Source organism: Eretmochelys imbricata, chromosome 4 (genome assembly GCF_965152235.1).
Source record: "Eretmochelys imbricata isolate rEreImb1 chromosome 4, rEreImb1.hap1, whole genome shotgun sequence".
Classification (NCBI taxonomy): Eukaryota; Metazoa; Chordata; order Testudines; family Cheloniidae; genus Eretmochelys; species Eretmochelys imbricata.
The window spans coordinates 95,846,845-95,870,657 of NC_135575.1; the positions used below are offsets into that span (position 1 = coordinate 95,846,845).

General features: G+C 43.6%; 1 protein-coding gene across 1 annotated transcript in view; it reads left to right on the top strand.

Moving 5' to 3' along the window:
* CORIN (corin, serine peptidase) overlaps positions 1-23,813 on the top strand; it is a 315,814-nt gene that overhangs the window by 252,796 nt on the left and 39,205 nt on the right. Inside the window, exons 13-16 of the mRNA XM_077814583.1 lie at positions 2,512-2,619; positions 8,864-8,977; positions 17,540-17,650; positions 19,447-19,576. Coding sequence (XP_077670709.1) covers positions 2,512-2,619; positions 8,864-8,977; positions 17,540-17,650; positions 19,447-19,576 — 463 coding nt within the window. The remainder of the gene's footprint in view (positions 1-2,511; positions 2,620-8,863; positions 8,978-17,539; positions 17,651-19,446; positions 19,577-23,813) is intronic.

Here is a 23,813-nt window from a genome sequence, read left to right on the forward strand (position 1 = left end):
TGCAGGGTGGCGCCGCTCTGGGATGGACACGGCTGCAGGGGAAGGACACCCCAAGGGGCCACTTCTCCAGCCACCCCGGGGACCACTGTCCAGGGCCAGCAACAACTGCTACAGCAGGCTGCAGGGCTGCATGAGCGGCTGGCTGCAGAGCTGCTCCAGCAGCGGCTGGTGTGGCTGTCCCCAGGGCCACCTGAGCAGGTAGCCCCTGAGCCAGCTGCTTGGGCATCGCTGGGGTCAGCCACACTGGCTGCTGCGGAAGTCACAGAGGTCTCAGAAAGTCACGCAATCCATGACTTCTACAATCTCCATGACAGACACAGAGCCCTATCAATGATTACAAAATGTAGGTGATTTGCCCACTTAAACTATAGCTGTCAAAAACATTACAGTATTGAATCATTTAAGCCCCCCAAAACCTTACATTATGGTGATGAATCCAAGAATAAACTGCTCCAAGATGGCGTGCCCAGTGAACTCAAACGAATTTATTCATAGCAGACTTTATCCCCATGCAGTGGTAGTAAACACAATTCTTTTTGTTTAAAAGAAAGTGGAAAACATTGCTATTTTTTTAAGGTCGTGAATTTTATTTGTAACTTTTTCTCATATAGCACCTTAAAAGTTAGATATAAAAAGTACATAAGAAATTGTATTGTATTAAATACCCTAGAGAACTTGTAGGAAAAGGAAGTAGAAAATAGAGGGATTGGATGTCATTGATAGGGAGTTGGGAGGAGTCAAAGTTCCCCAGCTGTAAAATGGGGATAAATGAGTGGATTTTCAAAAACACCTAAGGGTTAGGGCCCAGATCCTCAAAGGGATTTCAAAATTCCTTTGAAGGTCTGGGACTTAGTTATTGCAATGTCTAACTTGTACATACCTAGCCACCCAATGCAATCCACAGCCCCAGGCTAGGTAGTTAGGCCCCTTATACAATGCCTGGGAGAGTTAGATACCTAAGAATGCAATCCACAAAACCTGGCATGCTGATCGGGTAGCTGCATAATCTAGCCAAAGGAAAATGCTGAGGACAGTGGTATGGCTTAAATCCCTCTCCTCTTGAGACGTTAGGCATCTATATCTGGGCTGGAAAGAGGCACTTATCTCTGCTTGGGATTCTCACACATTCTCTACAGAAAGAAAAGGAGTACTTGTGGCACCTTAGACATTAACAAATTTATTTGAGCATAAGCGTTCGTGAGCTACAGCTCACTTCATCAAATGCATCTTCCACTGAATGCATCCGATGAAGTGAGCTGTAGCTCACGAAAGCTTATGCTCAAATAAATTTTGTTAGTCTCTAAGGTGCCACAAGTACTCCTTTTTCTTTTTGCAAATACAGACTTAACACGGCTGCTACTCTGAAACCTGTCATTCTCTACAGAGTTATTCTCAGTCTCTCTGACCCAATGTATATTTATTTACAAACAATGGAACAACTTCAACAAAAGGCCCTGAGAGAGCCCTATACCAAAATATCCCATGGTCCAGTGGTAACAGCACTCACCAGAGAGGTAGGAAACCCAAATTCAAATCCCATGAGGCAGAGGAGGGAATGTAACTAGTCACATCCTGGCAAGTACCTTAACCAATGGACTAAAGGGTATAACGCAGGCCACTGGCTTTCCAGGCTTTGTATGTGTATAAGAGTGCTCTGAGAAGTTCTACTGGATTGGGTTCACAGAAAGATAGGCAGAGGAAGCCCTTGTTTGAGGATCCCACTGGGGCTTAGGCAAGAGATAGGAGCCCAGCTGCCTAGACTGAGGCAATTGTGTGCATATTCACTGGTGGAAACCTAGGTGCCTTGGGAGTTAAATGACGAAAACTTAGCTGCCTAGGGACTTTAGGTGGCTCCAGGGTTAGGCAGCAGCTGAGCAGAGGTTTTAAGGATCTCAATTGCACCTAATGTTGGACTTAGGTACCTAAAGTGGCAGTTAGGCACCTAAATCCTTTTGTGAATCTAGCCCTAAATGACTTAGGAGCAAAAGTCAACATTGACTTTCAATGGGACTTTTTTCCCCTAAGGCACTTCTGAAAATCCTTTCTGGCCATTGTGATGTGAGGATTAATTGGTGAATACTTATTAAGGACTCTGAATTTTTAAAAAAGGCCATGTAATTGCTAAATATTGTTATCTGTTATAAAATCAACACACTGAATGGTTTAGCTCTATCTGTTCAACACAACATCAGTGGACAATATAACTAGAAAAGTGGTGCCCTCAACCTAAACAATATCTGCCAATAATGTTGTGAGGCTTTGAAACTTGAGAGTGGCAGTATGTGGGAAAGTAGTGATGGGTACTCAGACCCACTCCATCCTCCGTATATTTGTCAAGGATAGTTTCCATTTCTGCATAGTTCCAACTTAGTATCTCATAGAGTTCATGTTCCTGTCTTCTACCCTTTTTACTCAGTCACAATGATTAATAATCGTAATAAATAAAGAGTACTATGTGATAATTAATGCTTTCCAGTTTGCTGAAAGTGTTATGTTTTCTGACATTGACAGAGTGCTCACCCAGTCACTTCAAGTGCCGTTCTGGGAGGTGTGTCTTGGCCTCCAGAAGATGTGATGGCCAGGCTGACTGTGAAGACGATAGTGACGAGGACAACTGTGGTAAAAAAACGAAATGAGTGCAGTTGATTGAATGGAAAGCTGCTGGAGTATCAGAGTACATAACAGTTGCTCTCCATCATTTTGTTCAGCCCACAGTCTGAAAGTTCAAAAGATAAGCCCTTTTTCCTCAAGAAAAAGCTGTGAAATGTATTTGAAGATTGAATTTTTAATGATTGGTTGTCAAATTAGTGCAGGCCACATCCTGCTTGCTGAATATCAACATCATTTGTGACATTGAAAGTGTGGGAGCCCTGGTAAGCCAACTTTCAGACTGTTTGAATATTAGTTTATCATTTAGGAGGAAATCTTTAGTTGTGCAGGCTCAATTCCCCATTGTATTGCTCTCTTGATACTGATGGAGTTATACTGGGATAAAAAAGGAATGAATGCTGACAATCAGGCCCTGAATATTCAATTACAATTTTAAATGTTTACATGTCAACATTCTTTTTATGATGTGTTGAACACAGGCTGGAGACCTTATTGTAGTCTAGTTTCCCTTACTGCAATGGGCTCCAACACTGGAAGCGTCAGGAATGATGTCAGTTTTCAGCTGTGAGCCTCCAGCAGTAGGCTCAAGAATATCACATGTAACTACAAACTTTATTTTCAGTTTCATTCCAAAGTTCTTTCATGGTGAAAAGCCACTCTTACCATTTAAATGTAGAGAAACTGCTTTGGCTGAGCAACAATGAGCAAATCCCCTGGAAAACAATTCTAGTTAATTAACAATTGTTTTGGTTGCCCTTCCTTCAAAATTATTGTCATTGACACTTGCTTTTAACTCCCAAGAACACTAATAGCGAACTATCTTTTAGACTCATTTTATACTCCTTGACTTTAAGGTCTGAAATATTGCTTTGATACATAAAACAAATTTCTTAAGTAGATCTCTCTCTTTTTAGTCTAGACAAAATGTCGCTAGCAATCAACGGAATTCTTATCAGCTTCTATAAATATGGAAGGCTGCATCTGCTAGAAAATTACAGCTGTCAGAGTGACATTTCATTGACCACGGGTAATGTTGTTACTGAAGAACAGCCAGTGCTTTTAGAGCTCTAGAAGTTGCTGTCCCTAGCTCATTCATATTCTTTGTGTGTAGGACAAACTCAGAGATCATTGAACTTTCCCTGTGTAAATGGCTAGCTCAGAATATATTGGATTTAGTTTTTTAAGAAAAGAACACACTGATTTTTGTACCATTAGTTCACCAAGCTGTATTTAAAGAATGTATATTTTAGATGCCATAAACAGTAGGCATAGTAGCGGATACTGTATTAGGACAACCAGACTGACTATGTCCGTTGATGTCCTGTGACAAAATCTGCACATCACAGGATGAAGGGGGCCATTTACAGTTCCCTCATTCTCAAGCTGCCCTGGCTCAAGTGTAAGTTAGAACAGCCCTTAGGCTGCGCGTAAGAGTCCATCTGCAAATTTAAAATTGGCAGAACAGAGCTGTGCTCAGTGCCAGCTGTGCCCTCTCCCTTTGTGCCCTTCCTTGCTCTGACATGCCCTCTGTGGTTGGATGGGTTGCTTGGTTGTCTTAGGAGCCAGCTCTGTCAGCTTTTGCTCTAGCTCTGAGAGTTTCATTACTCCACTGGGGATAGCAAGTAGATAGCAGAAAGGTGGCAAACAGGTGTATTGTGAATGTGAAGGAGCGTAACCTTCAAAATCAGCATTTTGTCTTCTACAGTTTGCTGCAGCTCTAGTTCTCACTGTAGTATTTTAGCTGGGGTCAAAAAGTCCTGGCATTTAATTTTAAGGACTCGAGTAATAAGAATTGACAATGAATGTACCAGTGACAATGAGTTAACACATAACTTTAAGGAGAACAAAGGTGAGATAGTGCGTGAATCCCCTTCTCCCATCAAAAACAGGATTTGACATGGGAATTGTATAAATACAGACATGTTTTCCATAAAACATTAAGAAATTCATGTTATAACAAAATCCTTATTCTACAGATGCTAATCAAAAACGACACATTTGGCATGCAGAATAGAACTCACAATCTTCTGCTGCAAAAATAGTTTGTATGTCCATGGCTGGAGTCATTGAAATATACACACTGAACTTCTGTTCTAACGGGTGCCTCTGTTCCATTCAAAGATAAACAATGTTAATGCATTTATGTAGTGTCCTCAGGAGTCATAGGACACTTGACAGTAAAACGTTGTAAACATTTTAAAAGTAATCAAGGGCAACAGTGAACAAATATTTAGTTGGTGGTAAATGGTTAGTCAGACTGATGCATAACTTTGGTCCTGTCTAACAGTAAGTGCATGAGAAGTTGGGGTGTAAACTTACAAAGCACTAGTGGGTTGTATACTAGCTGTCCATGTGGACTCTGCTACGCTGCACTAAAAGTTCCTTAGTGTGCATTGACTTACTCCCATTTCAAAGTGGAGTAGATCAAAGTGCTCTACGGAATTTTTATTGTGCAGCAGCAGGGTCCCACACAGTTACCACACAGCACTCTAGTGCACGGTAGGTTTACGGCCCAGCTTGACATGCACTAACTGTTTGTCCAGACTTGCCCTTAGATTCTTAGGCTAAAGTCACCTATTCTATTCAGGTTCTTAGATCTCCCCTCACCATCATACTGTCTGAGTACCTTCCAAAAGTACATTAAGCAATGTGACTAACATTCACCTCCCTTTTCCCCCTCAGTGGGAAAATTAGCATTCAATGTATGGCAGCTATGCTATATGTATTTATTAGGAAGGCATGGTCAAAGAGCTGCACCTTGTATTTGGAATGGAAAGTGGTGATATTTGAGATGGTTATTAGAACCTGTGAGAGTTCATTTCGCAGCCTTGCACTGGCACCCAAGAAAGCTCTAATCACTGCACAGATGAGCTTTATCCTTGCAGTGGATAACTCTATTGTCCCGAGGAGCAGGGCAGGGACAGGAGAGATCACCGATGTGGGTCTGTGCATTGAGTAGCCACATACCAACCATAGGCCCAATCCTGGAGTTTCAGGCAATCTTTTAGGTCTCCTGCGCCTAGACCATTAAGTGCCTTTAAAATGAAGACAAAGACTCTGAATTTGACCTTGAACATATTCCTGAGATACAAAAGCCCTGTACGGGACAGGGATGCATAAGCTATCCCTCCTCTGGTACAGGGAAGTGTAACTCACACACATGTGTCCTAACCTGGACTTCTGTAACTTAGAAGGGAATTCAACCAGAGGAAGGGCATGCAGGAATCTCACAAAATCGACTTCTGAGATATTGGCACCTTCAACCCAAATGTTAGCTCTGATTTTTGGGATAGAATCTGTAACCTAAACTGAGCAAAACACAGAGCATGATAACCTGGCTCTCACCATTGCCTCCTTGGCCCATCTGGAATCATTTCAACAATTGATAACTGTCAGCACCAAGGTGTTTAAATATGAGAAAATGAAAATAAATTAATAATGCCTCATTCTTGTTGTCATGAACTGGAACATGGGTGGTCAGGTCTAGTGGGGCTGGAATGGACTGGCCAGGACAGGAGCAAGGCTGGGAACAAGGCAGGAGCAAGGCTGGAGTGAGACTAGGAGCAGGGCGGGCAGATGTGGATGCGTGCATTGAGGAGCCAGTGATCATTTGTTGCTGTGGGACTTAAAAGTAGACTTGCGGACTTCCTCAGCCAGTCAGGCAAGTGGCCTATCAGGTGGACCTGCTGTTGCTCACCTGTGCTCATAGGCTGCCTGGAGACTGGACAAGATACAGCTGCAAGTTCTCATTCCTGAAACTTGTTCATCATAGTATTGCTTATTCTCGCCCAGTAATGCATGACCTCTCAGGAAGGCCAATTATTCCTCTGTGTACAACTCATAACAGTTCTAATGTGGCTTATTAAATAAGATGTAAATGAAGTGGAGTACTATGTGCATTCAGTATACTACATTACAATTACTGATGGAGGAACCCAAACAAATTATTTCTATAGTCATGTGAGCTGACTTTTCTCGCACTCACAGTCATAAACGTGTTCACCTTGGAAATAGACCCTGTGTAAGCTACATTTCCTTTTGCTAACTTAGTAACTGCTATCCTTTGCTGAACTAGTGCACTACATGAGCTCCAGCCCCAGGAAAAGTTTAATAGTACTATACTGTCCAAGCCACTTGTACCGTAGTGAACTCACAGAACAGAGGTTTGTTTATTTTTTGTTTTGATCACATGGGCCAGTCACCTGAATCTGACCTTGGATTAAGTTTTAAGTATAAAAGCCAATGTGATCATCTATAGAATGGATTAAACAAGGCAGCCACAACTCCATCTATTTCAAATAAATATTAGTAGAGTAAAATCAAGAGAATTCTATTTATCATGTATTATTGTGTCCTCCTGTGTTACTGTTGTGTCAGTGATGCATGAGGACATTTCTTCGTCAAAGTGAACTGTTTCCAAACTCTGATGTTACAATGAGATGCTTTAATAATTATTTACAGAAAACTGTAAAGGTAAAATTGGAAAGCTAGATGTTTTATGAACCTACATTATGCCATTTTTAATTTCCTCCATTTGACAAACTAGGAACCTACTATCAAAAAACTCTGACCCAGTTTTACAAGAGTTCATCTTGATTTTTTTATGAAGCCAGTGCAACTGATTAATGTCACTTGGAGGAGACAATGGCTGTGTTAGCTGCATAATAATGAATTTTCAGGTAGATGCATATAGTTGGCAAGGGTGAATCTGTGTAACCACTCGATGCAGTGGTACAATATTAGATTACTGCAAACAAGGAAACATTGTACTTATGCCCAATATGGCTAGCTCCTCTCCACCTCTCAGTCTGTTCTCTGCCTCTTTTTACATCAATATTGCAAGAAAAAATATTCCATGGTATTTAATGGAGATTACTAAAAGAAACAAGTTCACAGTATTTCCATTTTTGAAAGACGAGTATGCTAAATGTTGATATTTTGAACATAGCCCCTTTACTTTTAAATTAAATTGTGCCACATCCAGGATGAGAACTATTCACATATCCTTAGTAATGTATATCAGAAATAGTTTGGTAGGGATGTTTTCCTGAGTTAGGACCTAACTTGATGGATATAGTGTAAGCAAAGGATAAGGTAAGTGTAATTGGTCAGAAAGAACAATGGAATATTGTATATTTCGTGTTCATTTGAATAAGTGTTTATTTTGACAATATTGCTTCTATTCCCTCATCAGTAATTATTTTTGATACTTTTTAAAATATACATTGAAAATTGAACATACCTTGAATTTTTCAGAAACATTAAGGAAAAAACCACCTTTTTGAGATCTGATATTGTAAGTAGATCTGCGGCAACATTCAAAACTTCATGAATTCGTGTAGATTTCAGCAGGTGTTTTTGGTAAATGTGAAAAAAGAAAAATGTTTGGAAATGTCAAAGTGATTTGTTTTGACATCAAAATGGAACATTTAGATTTTTGGGGTCTAGATGCAGAAGGAGATTCAGGCACCATTCACAGAACAGGAGGAGGAGGTGGTCTCCTTATAGCTTTTAGCTCAGTGGTTACAGCACTCATCTGGGAGACCCAAGTTTGAATTACTACTCTGGAGCGGGGACTTGAACCCTGGTCTCCTGGGAGTGCCCATACTACCCAGCTAAATGGTATTCTGGAGTAACTCTCTCTCTCTCAGATTTTAGAGTAACAGCCGTGTTAGTCTGTATTCGCAAAAAGAAAAGGAGTACTTGTGGCACCTTAGAGACTAACCAATTTATTTGAGCATAATCTTTCGTGAGCTACAGCTCACTTCATCGGATGCATCCGATGAAGTGAGCTGTAGCTCATGGAAACTTATGCTCAAATAAATTGGTTAGTCTCTAAGGTGCCACAAGTACTCCTTTTCTCTTTCTCAGTTTATCCTGTTGAGTCTTTTCTACTTTGTATAAAATTCTTGAAGAGTCATTGGAGCATGAACCAGAACCCAAGGGTTCCCCATCCCAGCTGAGTGCCCTAACCACTGGGTTACAGAGTCAGTCTCACTTGCTTTCTCTTTTTGACCCAATGACAATTCAAGTTTCAGGTGGAACAAAATGTTTAGTTTCACCTGAAACCATTTTTTTCCAACTTTTTAATTCACCTAAAATTTTGAAAAATTTGTTTCAATTTGACCTGAACCAGTTTTTTTCCTTGTTTCTCAGAACTACAAGCTAACTGAAAAATCAGCCATTCACACAGCTCTAATTGCAAGTAAATGTTAAAATGGAATATCTCAAAGCTCTTGTTCTCTGTGTCCAGGTTGTAGAGAAAGGGGACTTTGGGAATGTCCATCGAACAAGCTGTGTATCCAGCATGCCATGATCTGTGACGGCTTTCCGGATTGTCCTGACAAGGTGGATGAAAAGAACTGCTGTAAGTGCTTAACCAGGGTGACGGTCAGGACTGAATCTAGAATTTTGGGGGCACTGGACAAACTGTAGAAGCAGTCCCCTAAAGGCATAATGGCCCCACCCCTCCCCTTAGCTCCCTATCATTCGCCTTGTTGCTCCAAGTTCTCCCTCTCCATCCTATAACCTCTCTCCTTGGTTCCACTTCTCACTGCTGTGGCTCCATATCTCCACCTCGTCCTGTCTCTCCTTGCCTGTTCTCTTTCTGTTTGTGTCCACTTGGCTGCTATTTTTTATTTGTAGCTCCTTGGCTCCTGTCTCTTCCTCTAGGTTCCTTGACTCCCTTTCGTATAACCTATGGCTGCTTGGATCTTCTTTACTCCCACTTGTCTTACCAAATCCCGGGACTTTTTGGCTTTTGTTCCTCCCCCTGCTCCCTTTGCTCCTTTCTTCCCATGTTTCCATTGTCTCTTCCTTCTCACCGTATCCAAGGTGGCAATGAGTGCCAGCGGAATACAAGTTTCAGAGTAACAGCCGTGTTAGTCTGTATTCGCAAAAAGAAAAGGAGTACTTGTGGCACCTTAGAGACTAACCAATTTATTTGAGCATAAGCTTTCGTGAGCTACATCTCACTTCATTGGATGCATACTGCGGAAGTGAAGAAACAGACCGACAGAGCCAGAAGAGGAATACAAGTGTATCCCATGCAGTGCCAACAAGAGTGTAGGGATACCCCAACGATCCCCACTGAGGCCTGGGTTATGGTTCTATACCTGCAACCACTAAGAAATTCCTCCTTCCTTCGGCTGATAGCTAGAAACAGACACGAGTTCCTTTTCACAGTACACAGTTTATCAGTGGGATGGGAAGAGGAGGAGGAGGAGGAGCTACTGAGTGGCAGCTGCTGTACGAGCTTCCATCTTGTTGCTTATATTTTCAGTGTGTATGTGAAGTCAGAAGTGGAGGTTGGGAAATGCTTTTGGCTGCAATTTAATGTATAGACGATTCTCTGTTTCATCTGCTTTTAATCAAACCGAGTTCTGTGGTTTCATCTTCTGCCATCTGATCTGCCAAAGAGAGGAATGGTATCTGTTAGAGCTGATTGAAAATCTGAATGTCTGTCCCCCAGGAAATTCGGATATTTCAGCATTTGTTTTCATCCTGATTGTGGAAAACACATTTTCAGTTGAAAAAACATGTTGATGTATAATTCCTGACCAGCTCTGATGCTTGTTGGAAGGGGCAGATGCTTAGAGAGGCAGTGTCTGCACCATCTGTGTAGGGTAAATGCAGTATTTGCAGTATCTGTGTAGGGTAAATGCAGTTTTGCCATACAGAATGCAGCTGCTCTTGTCTAGAAGAGCACATAGCATCAGTGCTCAAATCTCTTTTTGGCTTCCTGCATGCTTTCAGGTGCAAGTATTGTCTGATTTATTGATGGTGGATTAATCATATTGATTACTTAAGAATTCCCAATTAACAACTTAACACACTGATGTTTGATAGGCTCTTGTCCAAAGATCAGATCCAGTATTATGAGGATTATTGTTCATTTGGGAACCCTGACATGCACGGTTGGAAAAGATCTTTTGCTCTTTTAAGATTTGTATTACTAAAGTTAGTTAACACACAAATGTTCCAGTCCAGATGACATTATTGCATTATTCGTACTAATTTGACATCCAGTATCATCTCATACACATACTCACAACTATTCTTCTGGAGACCTAGAATTACTGAGACAGGACCCCTGTGGACCACCAGCTGTCTTCTCTCTGACTTGCATAATGATTAAGGCTATGTTTTAGTCACTGATATTTTTAGTAAAAGTCATGGACAGGTCATGGGCCATAAAGAAAAATTCATGGGCCCGGGACCTGTCCGGGACTTTTACTAAAAATGCCCGCCCTGACTAAACCTTGGGTGGGGGGCTGTGGGTGCTCTGTGGGGGGAGGTCCGGGGGTACCACAGGTGCAGCTGCTGCAGAAGTCACAGAGGTCATGAAAAGTCATGGAATCCGAGACTTTCGTGGCCTCCGTGACAGACTTGCAGCCTTAATAATGACTGCTGGATTGAGGTTTTGTCAGCCTACTTCATGGTCAGACCTATTGTAAGTTTGATGACTGTCATGAATATTCCTAAGAGTGTTCAGCATCCTTTGTCCATAACTAACTGTTTTACCTTAATAATGTTGGGGTGTCCTTTTTCTAATTTATGGACTAGTATATTAATTATATCAAACTCATTAGTGTATATGTCAATTGGTTACTATAACAATTCTTTGATTAAGCATCTGCTGATGTGCCTGTCACAAAATACTCCATACTGGCATCAACTGACTTTTTGCAGTTTCTCATCAGCATTCTGCAAAATTTCAGCAAAATTATTTATTGCAAAATTATGTTTTATGCCATTTTATGACCTAGCGTCACTGCTAACGTATGGTAAGCTAAACAGTTTACTTTTGCCAAAGTTCATATCCTTATGTTAACTGCTTAAGTTACTATTTTACAGGTTTAGGCCTGTAGTCTTCTTGCATTTCTCTCTTATATCTTGTTTTAACGCATATAAGCTAGTTTTGAACTCAGCGTAACCCATAAGCTAATGCACAGATTACACAAGTCAAGATGTCTCTAAAGCTCTGAATGTTTTGAGATGTGAATAACTGAGAGCAACTTACATTTACACAATAAACTGCAGCTTTTCAGGTCAGCTGGGATACTGTACTTATGCTACTTATATGGTTCCCATAACTGTAGAATGATGTCTCACAATCTTTAATGTACTTTTCCTCAAAATGCCCCTGTGAGATACGGAGGTACTATTATCCTCATTTTACAGACAGGAACTGAGGAACAGAGAGACTAAGTGACTTGCCAAAGGTCACATAAGAAGTATGTGACCTCAAGAAACTGAATCTGGGTCTCCTGAGTCCCAGGCTAGCACACTAACCATTGCACCATCCTTCCTGTCTACTCTTGCTGTCAGTCCTGGGGATGAATTATTCAGGAATGGCAGTAGAGCTTCTCAGCTGAGGGCTCTCTACCTCTGGAATTTTCTCCCCCTTCTCAGCTGAGGGCTCTCTACCTCTGGAATTCGTTCCCCTTGGAGGCCTTCCAGAGCCAGAGTTAGGGAGCTTCAGGGCATGATGTGAGGCGTGGTTGTTTGGTTTAGCTTTTTCTTGATTTTGTACATGCATGTGCGTGCGTGTGTGTGTTCTTGTTTTTCTGGGTTTACATCCTTTGTTCCTGCCCTGAAGACACATGGCTGTTAATGTCACAGTATGTCACAGCAGACAGTATCAGTTTACATTGTTTTATGGTTTTCATTGTGGATTGTTTGATGTATGATAAGATGGGTCTTTTAGTGTTGTAAATAAATGCCTGACCTGTACAGTAATACACTCTATAAACTAATAAGACATATAAAAAAATTAGTGAGAACTAAGGGCCAGAGTCACTAAAGCTACTGCATGATGGTGCTAATTATACTTCTTTGTGTCAGCCTGCACTGGTGCCCCAGTGGGAAAGCCTGATAAAGTGGGGCTGGTAATGTTGCATGACTGCCCTTCCTGGGGATTTTGCGATGGCATCGGGTAGCTGTAAAATCCTATGGGGACTGTACGTGAGCACAAACTGACATAAAAATGATCTTGTGGATACTGGACTGGGAATCAGGAGTACTGAGTTCAGGTCCTGGCTCTGTCACAAGCTACCTATGTGACCTTGAGCAAGCCACTCCATGCTTCAGTTTCCCACCTCTGAAATGACGATGACAGTACTTCTGAATTTTAGGTATCTTAGGCCTTGTCTACACTACGAAATTAGGTTGAATTTATAGCAGTCGGTTTTGTAGAAAGCGTTTTTATACAGTTGATTGTGTATGTCCCCACACAAATGCTTTAGGTGCATGTAGTCGGCGGAGTGTGTCCACAGTACTGAGGCAACCGTCGACTTCCGGAGCGTTGCACTGTGGGTAGCTACCCCACAGTTCCCGCAGTCTCCGCAACCCATTTGAATTCTGGGTAGAAATCCCAGTGCCTGATGGGGCTAAAACATTGTCGCGGGTGGTTCTGGGTACATATCATCAGGCCCCCCTTCTCTCCCTCCCTCCGTGAAAGCAAGGGCAGACAATCTTGCGCCTTTTTTCTTGAGTTACCTGTGCAGACGCCATACCACGGCAAGCATGGAGTCTGCTCAGCTGACTGTCACCATATGTCTCCTGGGTGCTGGCAGACGCGGTACTGCATTGCTACACAGCAGCAGTTAATTGCCTTTTGGCAGCAGACAGTGCAGTATGACTGGTAACTGTCATCAACGTAGTCCTGGGTGCTCTTTTAATCGGGTGCCTGGGCAAACATGGGAATGACTCAGCCAGGTCATTTCCCTTTTAAGTTTCGTCTCATGGCAATTCAGTCCTACCGGCAGTGCGCTGTCTTTTAATCTGCAGCCAGCAGAAGACGATGGCCAGCAGTCATACTGCACCGTCTTCTGCCGAGCACCCAGGTGATGACGATGGCTAGCGGTCGTACTGCACAGTCTGCTGCCAGCAAGATGTATAAAGGTAGATGAAGTGGATCAAAACAAGAAATAGACCAGATTTATTTTGTATTCATTTTCTCCTCCCTCCCTCTGTGAAATCAACGGCCTGCTAAACCCAGTTTTGAGTTCTATCCTTGAGGGGGCCATTCTGTTTCTCGCAAAGCCACCCCCTTTGTTGATTTTAATTCCCTGTGAGCCAACCCTGTACGCCATGTTGTCCGTCGCCCCTCCCTCCGCCAGAACAACGGCAAACAATCGTTTCACACCCTTTTCCCTGGATTGCTCGAGCAGGAGCAGACACCATAGCACAGCAGGCATGGAGCCCATTCAGCTCACCACAGCAGTTATGACCATTGTAAACACCTCGTGCATTATCATGCAGTGTATGCAGAACCAGCACCTGAAAAACCAGACGAGGAGGCGACGGCAGCGCGGTGATGAGGACATGAACACACTTTTCTCTAAAACGGCGTTCCCCCACAATTTGGAGATCATGGTGTTAATGGGGCAGGCTCATGCTGTGGAACGACGATTCTGGGCCTGGGAAACAAGCACAGAGTGGTGGGACCGCATAGTGTTGCAGGTCTGGGACGATTCCCAGTGGCTCCAAAACTTTCGCATGCGTAAGGGCACTTTCATGGAACTTTGTGACTTGCTTTCCCCTGCCCTGAAGCACAAGAATACCAAGATGAGAACAGCCGTCACAGTTCACAAGCGAGTGGCAATAGCCATGTGGAAGCTTGCAATGCCAGACAGCTACCGGTCAGTCGGGAATCAATTTGGAGTGGGCAGATCTACTGTGGGGGTTGCTGTGATGCAAGAAGCCAACGCGATCACTGAGCTGCTGCTATCAAGGGTAGTGACTCTGGGAAATGTGCAGGTCATAGTGGATGGCTTTGCTGCAATGGGATTCCCTAACTGTGGTCGCTGAATACATGCAGCCAGACACCAGAGCAGTTAGAAGAGCACAGCAGGAAGCGGTGCGCATCAGAGAAGCTTTGAAAACCAGTTTCATGACTGGCCAGGGTACTGTGTGACACTTCTGTTTGTTTCTCCTTGATGAAAACCCGCCCCCTTGGTTGACTCTAATTCCCTGTAAGTCACCCGCCCTCCCGCCTTTGATCACATCTTGCTTGCAAAGGAAATACAGTCACTATCATTTAAAAAATATGTATTCTTTATTAATTGATTATAAAAATAGGGAAAGGTAGCCCGGGTGGGGTGTGGGAGGAGGGTAGGAGGGAAGGAAAAGGTCACTTTAAAACTTGTTGAATGCCAGCCTTCTGTTGCTTGGGCTATCCACTGGGGAGGAGAGGTTGGGTGCCTGGAGCCTTCCACCCCGCGTTCTTGGGTGTCTGGGTGAGGAGGCTATGGAACTTGGGGAGGAGGGAGGGCGGTTAAGCAGCAACTGCAGCGGCAGTCTGTGATCCTGCTGCCATTCATGAACCTCCACCAGATGCTGGAGCATGTCTGTTTGATCCCGCAGTATCCCCAGCGTTTCCTCATGCCTCCTCTGATCTTCCTGCTGCCACCTCTCCTCACGTTCATCAGCCACTGTCCTGTACTCTGCTATTTTGACAGGTTTCAGAGTAACAGCCGTGTTAGTCTGTATTCGCAAAAAGAAAAGGAGTCCTTGTGGCACCTTAGAGACTATTGTGTCCCTCCACATAGCTCTGTCAGTGCTGGACAACTGCATGAGCTCAGAGAACATCTCGTCGCGTGTGCGTTTTTTTTCACTGCCTTATCTGAGATAGCTTCTGGGATGGAGGAGGGAGGCTTGAAACATTTGCAGCTGCTGGAGGAAAAAAAGGGAGTGAAGTATTTAAAAAGATACATTTTACAGAACAATGGCTATACTCTTTCACAGTGAACAACACTATTCACATTACATAGCACATGTGATTTTGGTACAAGGTCACATTTTGCATCTTATATTGAGTGCCTGTGGCTTTGGTGTTAGAGATCACACACACAGGGCCGGGCAACAGAATTCGGCTTGTAGGCGGCCATGGTAAGCCACAGTCTTTTGGCTTCTGCAACCTTCATAACAGCAGCCCCCTCCTTTCCCATACCAAGCAAAGCCCGTTGGGTTGGCCATTTACTGCTGCAGTTTTCCTGTTAACGTGCAGCAGCAGAAACCAAACTAACCCCCTCCCCCCATCCAATTCTCTGGGATGATTGCTTTTCCCCTCCCCCCACCACCTGGCTGGTATCAGGGAAGTTCCCTGCTAGCCAAACGCTCAGCTCAGCATCAATGTCCCCCCACTCCCACCGTGTGGCTAACTGCAGGGAGGATTTATTTTCAGCCACAGGCAAACAGCCCAGTAGGAACGGCCACTTCTGAAAGTTCCCTTAATCAAATTCCCCTATTTCAACCTGGTTACCATGAATAATATCACTCTCCTGAGGATAAAGAGAGATAAAGAACAGATGTTGCTTGAATGCCAGCAAACACTGGGACCATACGCTGCCAGGCTTTGTCATGCAATGATACCAGATTACTTGCTACTTAGCATGGCGTGGTAAAGTGTCCTACTGTGGAGGACAGAATAAGGCTGCTCTCCCCAGAAACCTTCTGCAAAGGCTTTTAGAGTACCTCCAGGAGTACCTTCATGGAGATGTCCCTGGAAGATTTCCGCTCCATCCCCAGACATGTTAACAGACTTTTCCAATAGCAGTACTGGCCACAAATGCATCCCAAGTCCTCAGGGCTACTTAATCATTAAAAATACTTGCTTTTATAACATATATTATATTAAAAAAGGTACACTCACCAGAGGTCCTTTCTCCGGCTTCGTTGGGTTGGGAGGGTATTTCACTCAGGATGATAAAAAGATCCTGGCTGTCGGGGAAAACGGTGTGCTGTGTGCTCTCCCCAAGCTCGTCCTCCTCCTCATCTTCCCCATCTTCAAAATCCTCAGCCATGGTGGAGAGTATCCCATCCTCAGAGTCCACGGACAGGGGTGGGGTAGTGGTGGCGGCCCTCCCTAGAATTGCATGCAGCTCAGTGTAGAAGCGGCATTTCTGGGGTTCTGTCACGGAGCGTCCGTTTGATTCTTTGGTTTTCTGGTACGCTTGTCTGAGCTCCTTAAGTTTCACGCGGCACTGTGTTGCGTCCCTGATGTAGCATCTGTCCCTCATAGCCTCTGAGATTTTTTGGCATTTTGTCTTTTGGAACGTAGTTCTGATAGCACAGATTCCTCTCCCCATACAGCGATCAGATCCAGTACCTCCCGTTCGGTCCATGCTGGAGCTCTTTTTCGATTCTGGGACTGCATGGTCACCTGTGCTGATGAGCTCGCCTGGCCAAACAGGAAATGAGATTCAAAAGTTCCCGGGGCTTTTCCTGTACACCTGGCCAGTGCATCCTAGTTCAGAGTGCTGTCCAGAGCGGTCACAATGATTGCGCTGTGGGAGGCCAATACCTTCGAATTGCACCCACACTAACACTAATTCGAAACGGCAATGTCAATTTCAGCACTAATCCCCTCGTTGGGGAAGAGTACAGAAATCGGTTTTAAGAGCCCTTTATGTTGAAAAAATGGCTTTGTTGTGTGGATGGGTGCAGGGTTAATTCGGATTTAATGCTGCTAAATCCGACATAAACTCGTAGTGTAGACCAGGCCTTAGGGTAAAGGATGAATGTCTAATCAACACAGAATAACTATCTGGATTAGGATTAGTGCAGTCCAGCAAAAAGTGAGAAACAAAAGTTTCCATCTAAAGTTTGTGAGGGACTCCAATGCTATAGTGGTAGGATCATAGTTGAAACTTGGTAGGTAGGATGCACTGAATCATGTACCCTGGCCATGCTATTTCCAGACACTACTTCCCACCTTTGAGGTTTGCTGGCCTACCACGGATCCCCTCCAGCTGAGTCCTCCTCCCCACCCCGAACAGATTTTCTGCCTGCTGACTCTATCCCCCTGCTCCATAAACCTGCTCTGAACTTGTCCCTATGCCTTTACCCAATCATATCCTAGTGTGCATTTTTATGATAGCCATTTTTAAGATCATCATCTTAATATTTGTGTTTGTCTTGGCAGCATTTTGCAAGGCAGATGAGCTTGAATGTGCCAGTCATGATTGTGTGCCACGTGAAGTGTGGTGCGATGGGCATCTAGACTGCATGGACAACTCAGACGAATGGAACTGTGGTAAGTCTCATCTGTGCTACTGGATGGAAGTAATGTTGTGGATGGTAAATGTCATGAAATAGTTGAGTTTTTTTAACATTTTTCCAAAGTGGGGCTGGAAGAACTTGGACAAGGAGCCTGTTCCAGGAAAGCATGAAAGTCAGTACAAACTGTACAGTGGGCAAGGGAGCAAGAGAGAGGGTTAGATGACAAATGTGTGGATACTGCAAGGTGCAGGAGGAGATAAGATGAGAGAAGTGATGTTGACTGAATGGAAATGTGGAGAGCTTCTGAAGTGAGGAGTAGAGTCTTGAGACTGCTGTAAAAGAAGGCAGAGAGGCAATGAAGAAACTGAAGTATAGAAATGACCTGGGCAGAATGACTAGGGCTTTGATCCTGTACTCATTGAACTTCATGTCAGAATTCCCATTGACTTCAATGGTGCTGAGAAGAAAATAAGCCTGGCAGCTCCATTTTGAATGTACTGGAAGTGAGAAAGGGGACAGTCAGCAGAGAAATCTGGCTATTACCCACCTGCAGTACCAGCATCCATAAAAAGGCCTCATGCTTTTACGTGTTATTAAAATAAGAGTTCTCAAAGCATGGCTGTTTGAGTAAGAATTATGTGAGTCCCACATAAGCAATAGCAATATCTGAAGGAAGCAGGATGTGTGTGTGTGTTATGGTGTCCTGGCCCATATACCCGAACTCCACCAGACAGCAATTGGCTGCACTGTATATGTGATGCTATCTGAAGCTAATCTATTTCTCTGTGTGAAGGTAATACGGTACCACGAAGAAATCGGATGTTTTATGACATTTTTAGTGTAAAACAGAAAGATATCCTGTTGTTTAGAGAAACAAATATTCTTTATTCATACTGCTGAGAAAATACATTGTGCACACATCCATCAAAATTACTTAGGGAGTGGAGACAAAAAGTCCTATAAACATGAGTTAGAAGTATCGAGAAGGAGGAATCAAAGATTAATATATAATTTTCTTATAGAGAGGTAAAGGCAGTGTTGTATGAATGAAAAATGCTTAATAACTAAGTGAGTTCGGATGAATGAAATTCAAGAATAAGTGAGAAGTACAAAGTCTAAATAAAAACAATATGTATTTGGGGAAAAATGCACACAAAAAACCTTCTGTCAAGAGTTCCTGTCTCAAACTGTAGTACTATAGGGCACCTAAGTTTACCTCAGTGCATTTTTGGCCATTTGGAAGTTTTCTTGTGCAGGATCAAAACAAAGGCAGACATTAAGCCAATAAGCAGGTTGGGGAAAGAGATGATGATAATGGCAGAGGATGGTCTTTTTTGTGGTCAATAGCTATTGATTGTTCTTCATTTCTATAAACACACCTGATATAGTCATAATAGGAGCAATATAAATTTATCAAGGGCAAGATTCTGATACTGTTCTTATATTGAGTAGCACCTTATCCCACAAGTGATCTCATAGATTTCAGTTGGACTACTTGTGGAGTAAGGTACTACTCAGCATGAGTTAGGCTGTCAGTCTGGCCCCATATAAACAAATGATGAATTGAAGTGGTTCGGTTTGATCTAAACTTCAGGATGTCTCTCTTGTTTGTTATCTTACGTACTGTCTTGTCTAGGACTACCTAGAGTCTGATGGACACTGCTGCCTCCTTCTTGAATTAAATCTTCATAAAGTATAGAGGAGATAAAAAATAACTGGATCTTGCATTACTCAAAGACACTTTTGAAAGTATTCTTATATTTACAATGTAACAAACAGCATACCAACTAGCTGAAGAAATACTTAAGTTACTTTTCTTTTTCTTTGCAGTGACCCTATCTAAAAACACAAGCTCTTTGGCATTCCTGACTATTCACAGGTCAGCTACTGACTACCATGTTTGTGCTGATGATTGGCAAGAAAAGTTAAGCCAACTGGCCTGCAATCAAATGGGTTTAGGGTAAGGTCAGTAGTTTGTAGCATTGATGAATTTCCCAGGCTGATGGGGGCAGCAGAGTTAGTTGAGTCTATTGTGATTATTGTTAGTGTGACCTGCGTGAGATTAAATTTAGTACAAAAAGGGTTAGTAAAGGAAAGGGGTAATGGAATTCTATGAACTCTTGAAAGCAAACTCTCATTAAAATTCTGACACTTTATAAACACTACACAACTGTAATTAAAGGAGGTAGTTAAAAAGATAACCTTTCAGCCAGGTATTGGAAAGTAAATTGAATTTATAATTATTTTTGAAACTAATTATAGCTTTGAAATTTGATACTGTATTTGTTCCTAGCGACTAAAAAACAGTTTGCTTTATGAATCAGAAAGGAGAAACTGTGGTAATTTCAGTTTGTTCACTGGAGTTCTATAATTAGAATGTATCCATGAGAATTTTAAAAAGGGTTTTATCCGACACTCACCTCCCCAGTCAGAGCCCCTGTCATTTTCATTAAAAAGAAGGATGGATCCTTAAGGATGTGCATGGACTACTGTGCCCTAAATAAAATTACCATGCAAAAATTGCTACCCCTAATCCCAGTGCTCATAGACCAAGTAAGAATGGTCTGGTTAGTCACCAAGCTGGATGTGAGGAGCGCCTGTAATCTAGTCAGGGTCTGTCCAGGGGACTAACAGAAAACTGCATTTTGACTATGATAGGTGTTAGGGCCCATAATGAGAGCTCTCTGACCTACTGGTGAGAGTCAGGAGTAGGGTCAGGTCATGGTCACACCAAAGGTCAAAGGGGGACTCAGAAGTCATGCCAAGGGTCACAGCTTGAATCAGCAATGGGGAACAAGGTGTGGTCACAGGAATAGGGACAAATATGGGGAAAAGGAACAAGGCAGGGAGGTGGGGACTTGGTCTCAGCAGTCTGGGCAGCAACAAGCCTAGCAACTAGTTGCTCAGAAAAGGGATGGGACAGGAATAGGAAGCTTTATGATCAGCAGTGTCCAATCAGCCATCTGCTGTTAGTCATCTGACCCCACTGAATCAGCAGGTGTAGCTTCCGGTGTGTGAGTGGGAGATATTAGCAGCAGTTCCCACATCAGTTCTTGCAACATGATGATATACAGAGTAAGGCTCCTGCTTGGCAGCTGCCCAGGCCTAGGATCAAGACTGGTGGTGCCTGATGCAACCCCATCTCCTAGGGTAATCCATGGGGTCAGACTTCTCTGCGTGATTCCTGTGGAAGGTCCATACTTTTGCAGGGGTGTGCACATGATGAGCTGGCTCCCAAGAGAATTCTTCAGGTCCATAACTATCCCAATCGATCAGATAGTACAGGGGCCCTCTATGCATTTGGGGGTCCAGGCTGTCGTGGACGAGATATGTCTCATGGTCTTGAACTTGAACCAGGGGTAGAGGTGGTTCCTGCTGGGGGTTTCCCGTAGGTCTTCCCTTGGGGTTTTCCCACTTTTACCCAACCAGGAAACCTCTTTTATACTGTTTTTCCGACCATGCTTAACACCCTGTGCACACGCATTAGAGTTTCAACCCTCTTTTCCTTATCTGTACTTCCACACCCCATGAATATTTGGGTGCCCCATTTTTCATAGGTTATCTTAGTTCCTCTTATTCTCATTAGCATCTACACACAACATGTGTCCATGGTAACGTGCAATCAGAACAGGACATTCCATGATGTTACAATCAGGCGTCTTGTGGTCTTGGACAGTACATTGCGGTTTATTTTTCCATAACATCACCTATTGGCTCATCTTTTACAGTAATCTTCTAACCTACCTGGCATATGGTTATTCCTAAGTTACCCACTCATGTCAAAAAGAACAGAAGTACTTGTGGCACCTTAGAGACTAACAAATCTATTAGAGCATAAGCTTTCGTGGGCTACAGTCCATTGCTGCTACTCTGAAACCACTCATGTCAAGCATTCTTAAGCCTACGACCTACTATGGCTAAACTAAAATCTTACAGGCCTCAGCCTGTAGGCTTTGCATTCTAGCCATGCTTTACTTATATATCTAATACACAGTCATCACTCCTACCTATTTGTCAATCTATTGTTCAAGCACCTGGTTGACCTTTTCTGATTGGCCATCCATATGAGGGTAATGTGTGGTGGATGCATGATCTGGACATCTTGGAGGGAAAACTCATCCTTCCAGAACCTTGGAAGCCACAGTCTGTGGTAAGATGTTTTGGGAGGCCATGGAGGTGGAAGATATGTGTGACTAGAAGGCATGCAGTAGTTTCCACGTGTGCATGGTACAAAATTGGCTGTTTTGGTGAGTTGGTCCATGATAGTTAGTATGGTGTTAGGCCTTCAGATTCGGGTAGTTCCACTATAAAAATCAAGGGTAATATGTGATCAGGGCCAGGAAGGGGTCCCAGGTTGGCATCAGGAGGCCAAAAGTCCTGCTCTAGAGGAGTTTTGTGCAAGCACAGATATTGCAGGACCTGATGTAGGACCAAATGTCACCTTGCATTTGTGGCCACCAGAACAAGTGGGCTACAACTCAGAGTCTTGGATTGCCCAAAGTCACCTGCCTAAGGGGTATCACGATGTATGCACAGTGCTTCCAGTCTTGGAAAACCCTTGGGGATGGATAGGGAGCCATTGATATAGAGGAGGTTATTGACCCAGGGATAGTGATGTTGGATCATTAGGGAGAGCTGCTCAAAGCATGGTAAGGAAGTCCGAGGCTACAGACCCACAAATTAAATCATGTGGTTTTAATGTGTAAGGTGGCGGTTCTTTCGGGTTAGTGGGTTCTGAATAGTATTCCCCTTTTCGTCAGAGGGCATCAGCCTAGCCATTCATGTTGCCTGGATTATACATGATTATGAAATCGAATCTTGAAAAGAATAGGGCCCAACACAACTGATGCTGATTCAGTGCTTCAGCAGATCATAGATATTCTAGATTCTTATGGTCAGTTAAAACTAGGATGGGATGTTTGGCCCCCCCCCCCCAGGCAGTGTTGCCAATTCTCACATGGAGCCTTCATGGCAAATAACTCCTTGTCTGCTATTTCATAATTGCATAGCTTTTTTTTGACTACCGCTCTACATTGGCTAGATGTTTTCAGAGAACTATCCACAAGTCCAAGATCTCTTTCTTGAGAGGTAACAGCTAATTTAGACCCAATCATCTTTTATATTTAGTTGGGATTACTTTTCCAATGTGCATTACTTTACAGTTATCAACATTGAATTTCATCTGCCATTTTGTTGTTCAGTCATCCAGTTTAGTGAGGTCCTTTTGTAACTCTTCGCAGTCAGCTTCATACTTAACTTCCCCAAGTTTCTTCCCCTCGTATTGGATCTCCTGGCTTTTGGACCTTCGTATAAACTCTTGACTGCTGATCTGGACTGCCTGCCCACTAGGCTTAGGTGACCATACGTCTCTTGTTGGCTGGGACAGTCCCTTTTTTAAGCCCTGTCCCTTCCCTCCTGGGTTTCTTTTTCTCCCCTCAAAAGTGGGCATTTGTCCTGTTTGCTTTTGCTGCCTTGATCAGTTGGCAAGAGCAAATGGGACAGATGCCCACTTTTGTCAAAAAAGTGGGGTGCTGGGGGGCAAGTGGAGATGCCAGCCCCTCCCTCCCTCTCCTCCCCTCCCCTCCCCCCTGCAGCAGGGGAGACAGAGCTGGGGAGGGGAGGCAGCATTCCAACATTCCCTGCTGACCCAGTGGCAAGACCACTTTGCCACTGTTAGGGCTCTGGCCTGGGACGTAGTGGAGTCGGGAGGGCCTGCATCCTCCTACCTCTGCCACCCTCACCCCCCTTGGGGTGGCAGTATTCCCCCTCCTTAGGCCAAGAGACCTCCTTTGTCTGTTGCCCACCAGAGCCAGGATGAAAAACTAGGGTGGTGTTCACCTCTGCCAGCCCCCTAAACTGTTTGCTGGGTGCCTAACCTCTACCTGTGTTCTAGACTGTTTGTTTGGTGCCCTGCCCTGGCTGAGGGCCTGCCCCTCCCCCACCCCTCCCCGAACCACTTGCAGCTACCCTGCCTAAGGGTTCAAGCCATAGACTGTGTGGTGGCCCGCCCTGGCTGAACTATTTGCTGCACTACCCTGCCTAAGGGTTCATAGAATCATAGAATCATAGAATATCAGGGTTGGAAGGGACCCCTGAAGGTCATCTAGTCCAACCCCCTGCTCGAAGCAGGACCAATTCCCAGTTAAATCATCAAAATAATTGATTGGATTGGGTTGGAGCTGGAGACCACTAACTTC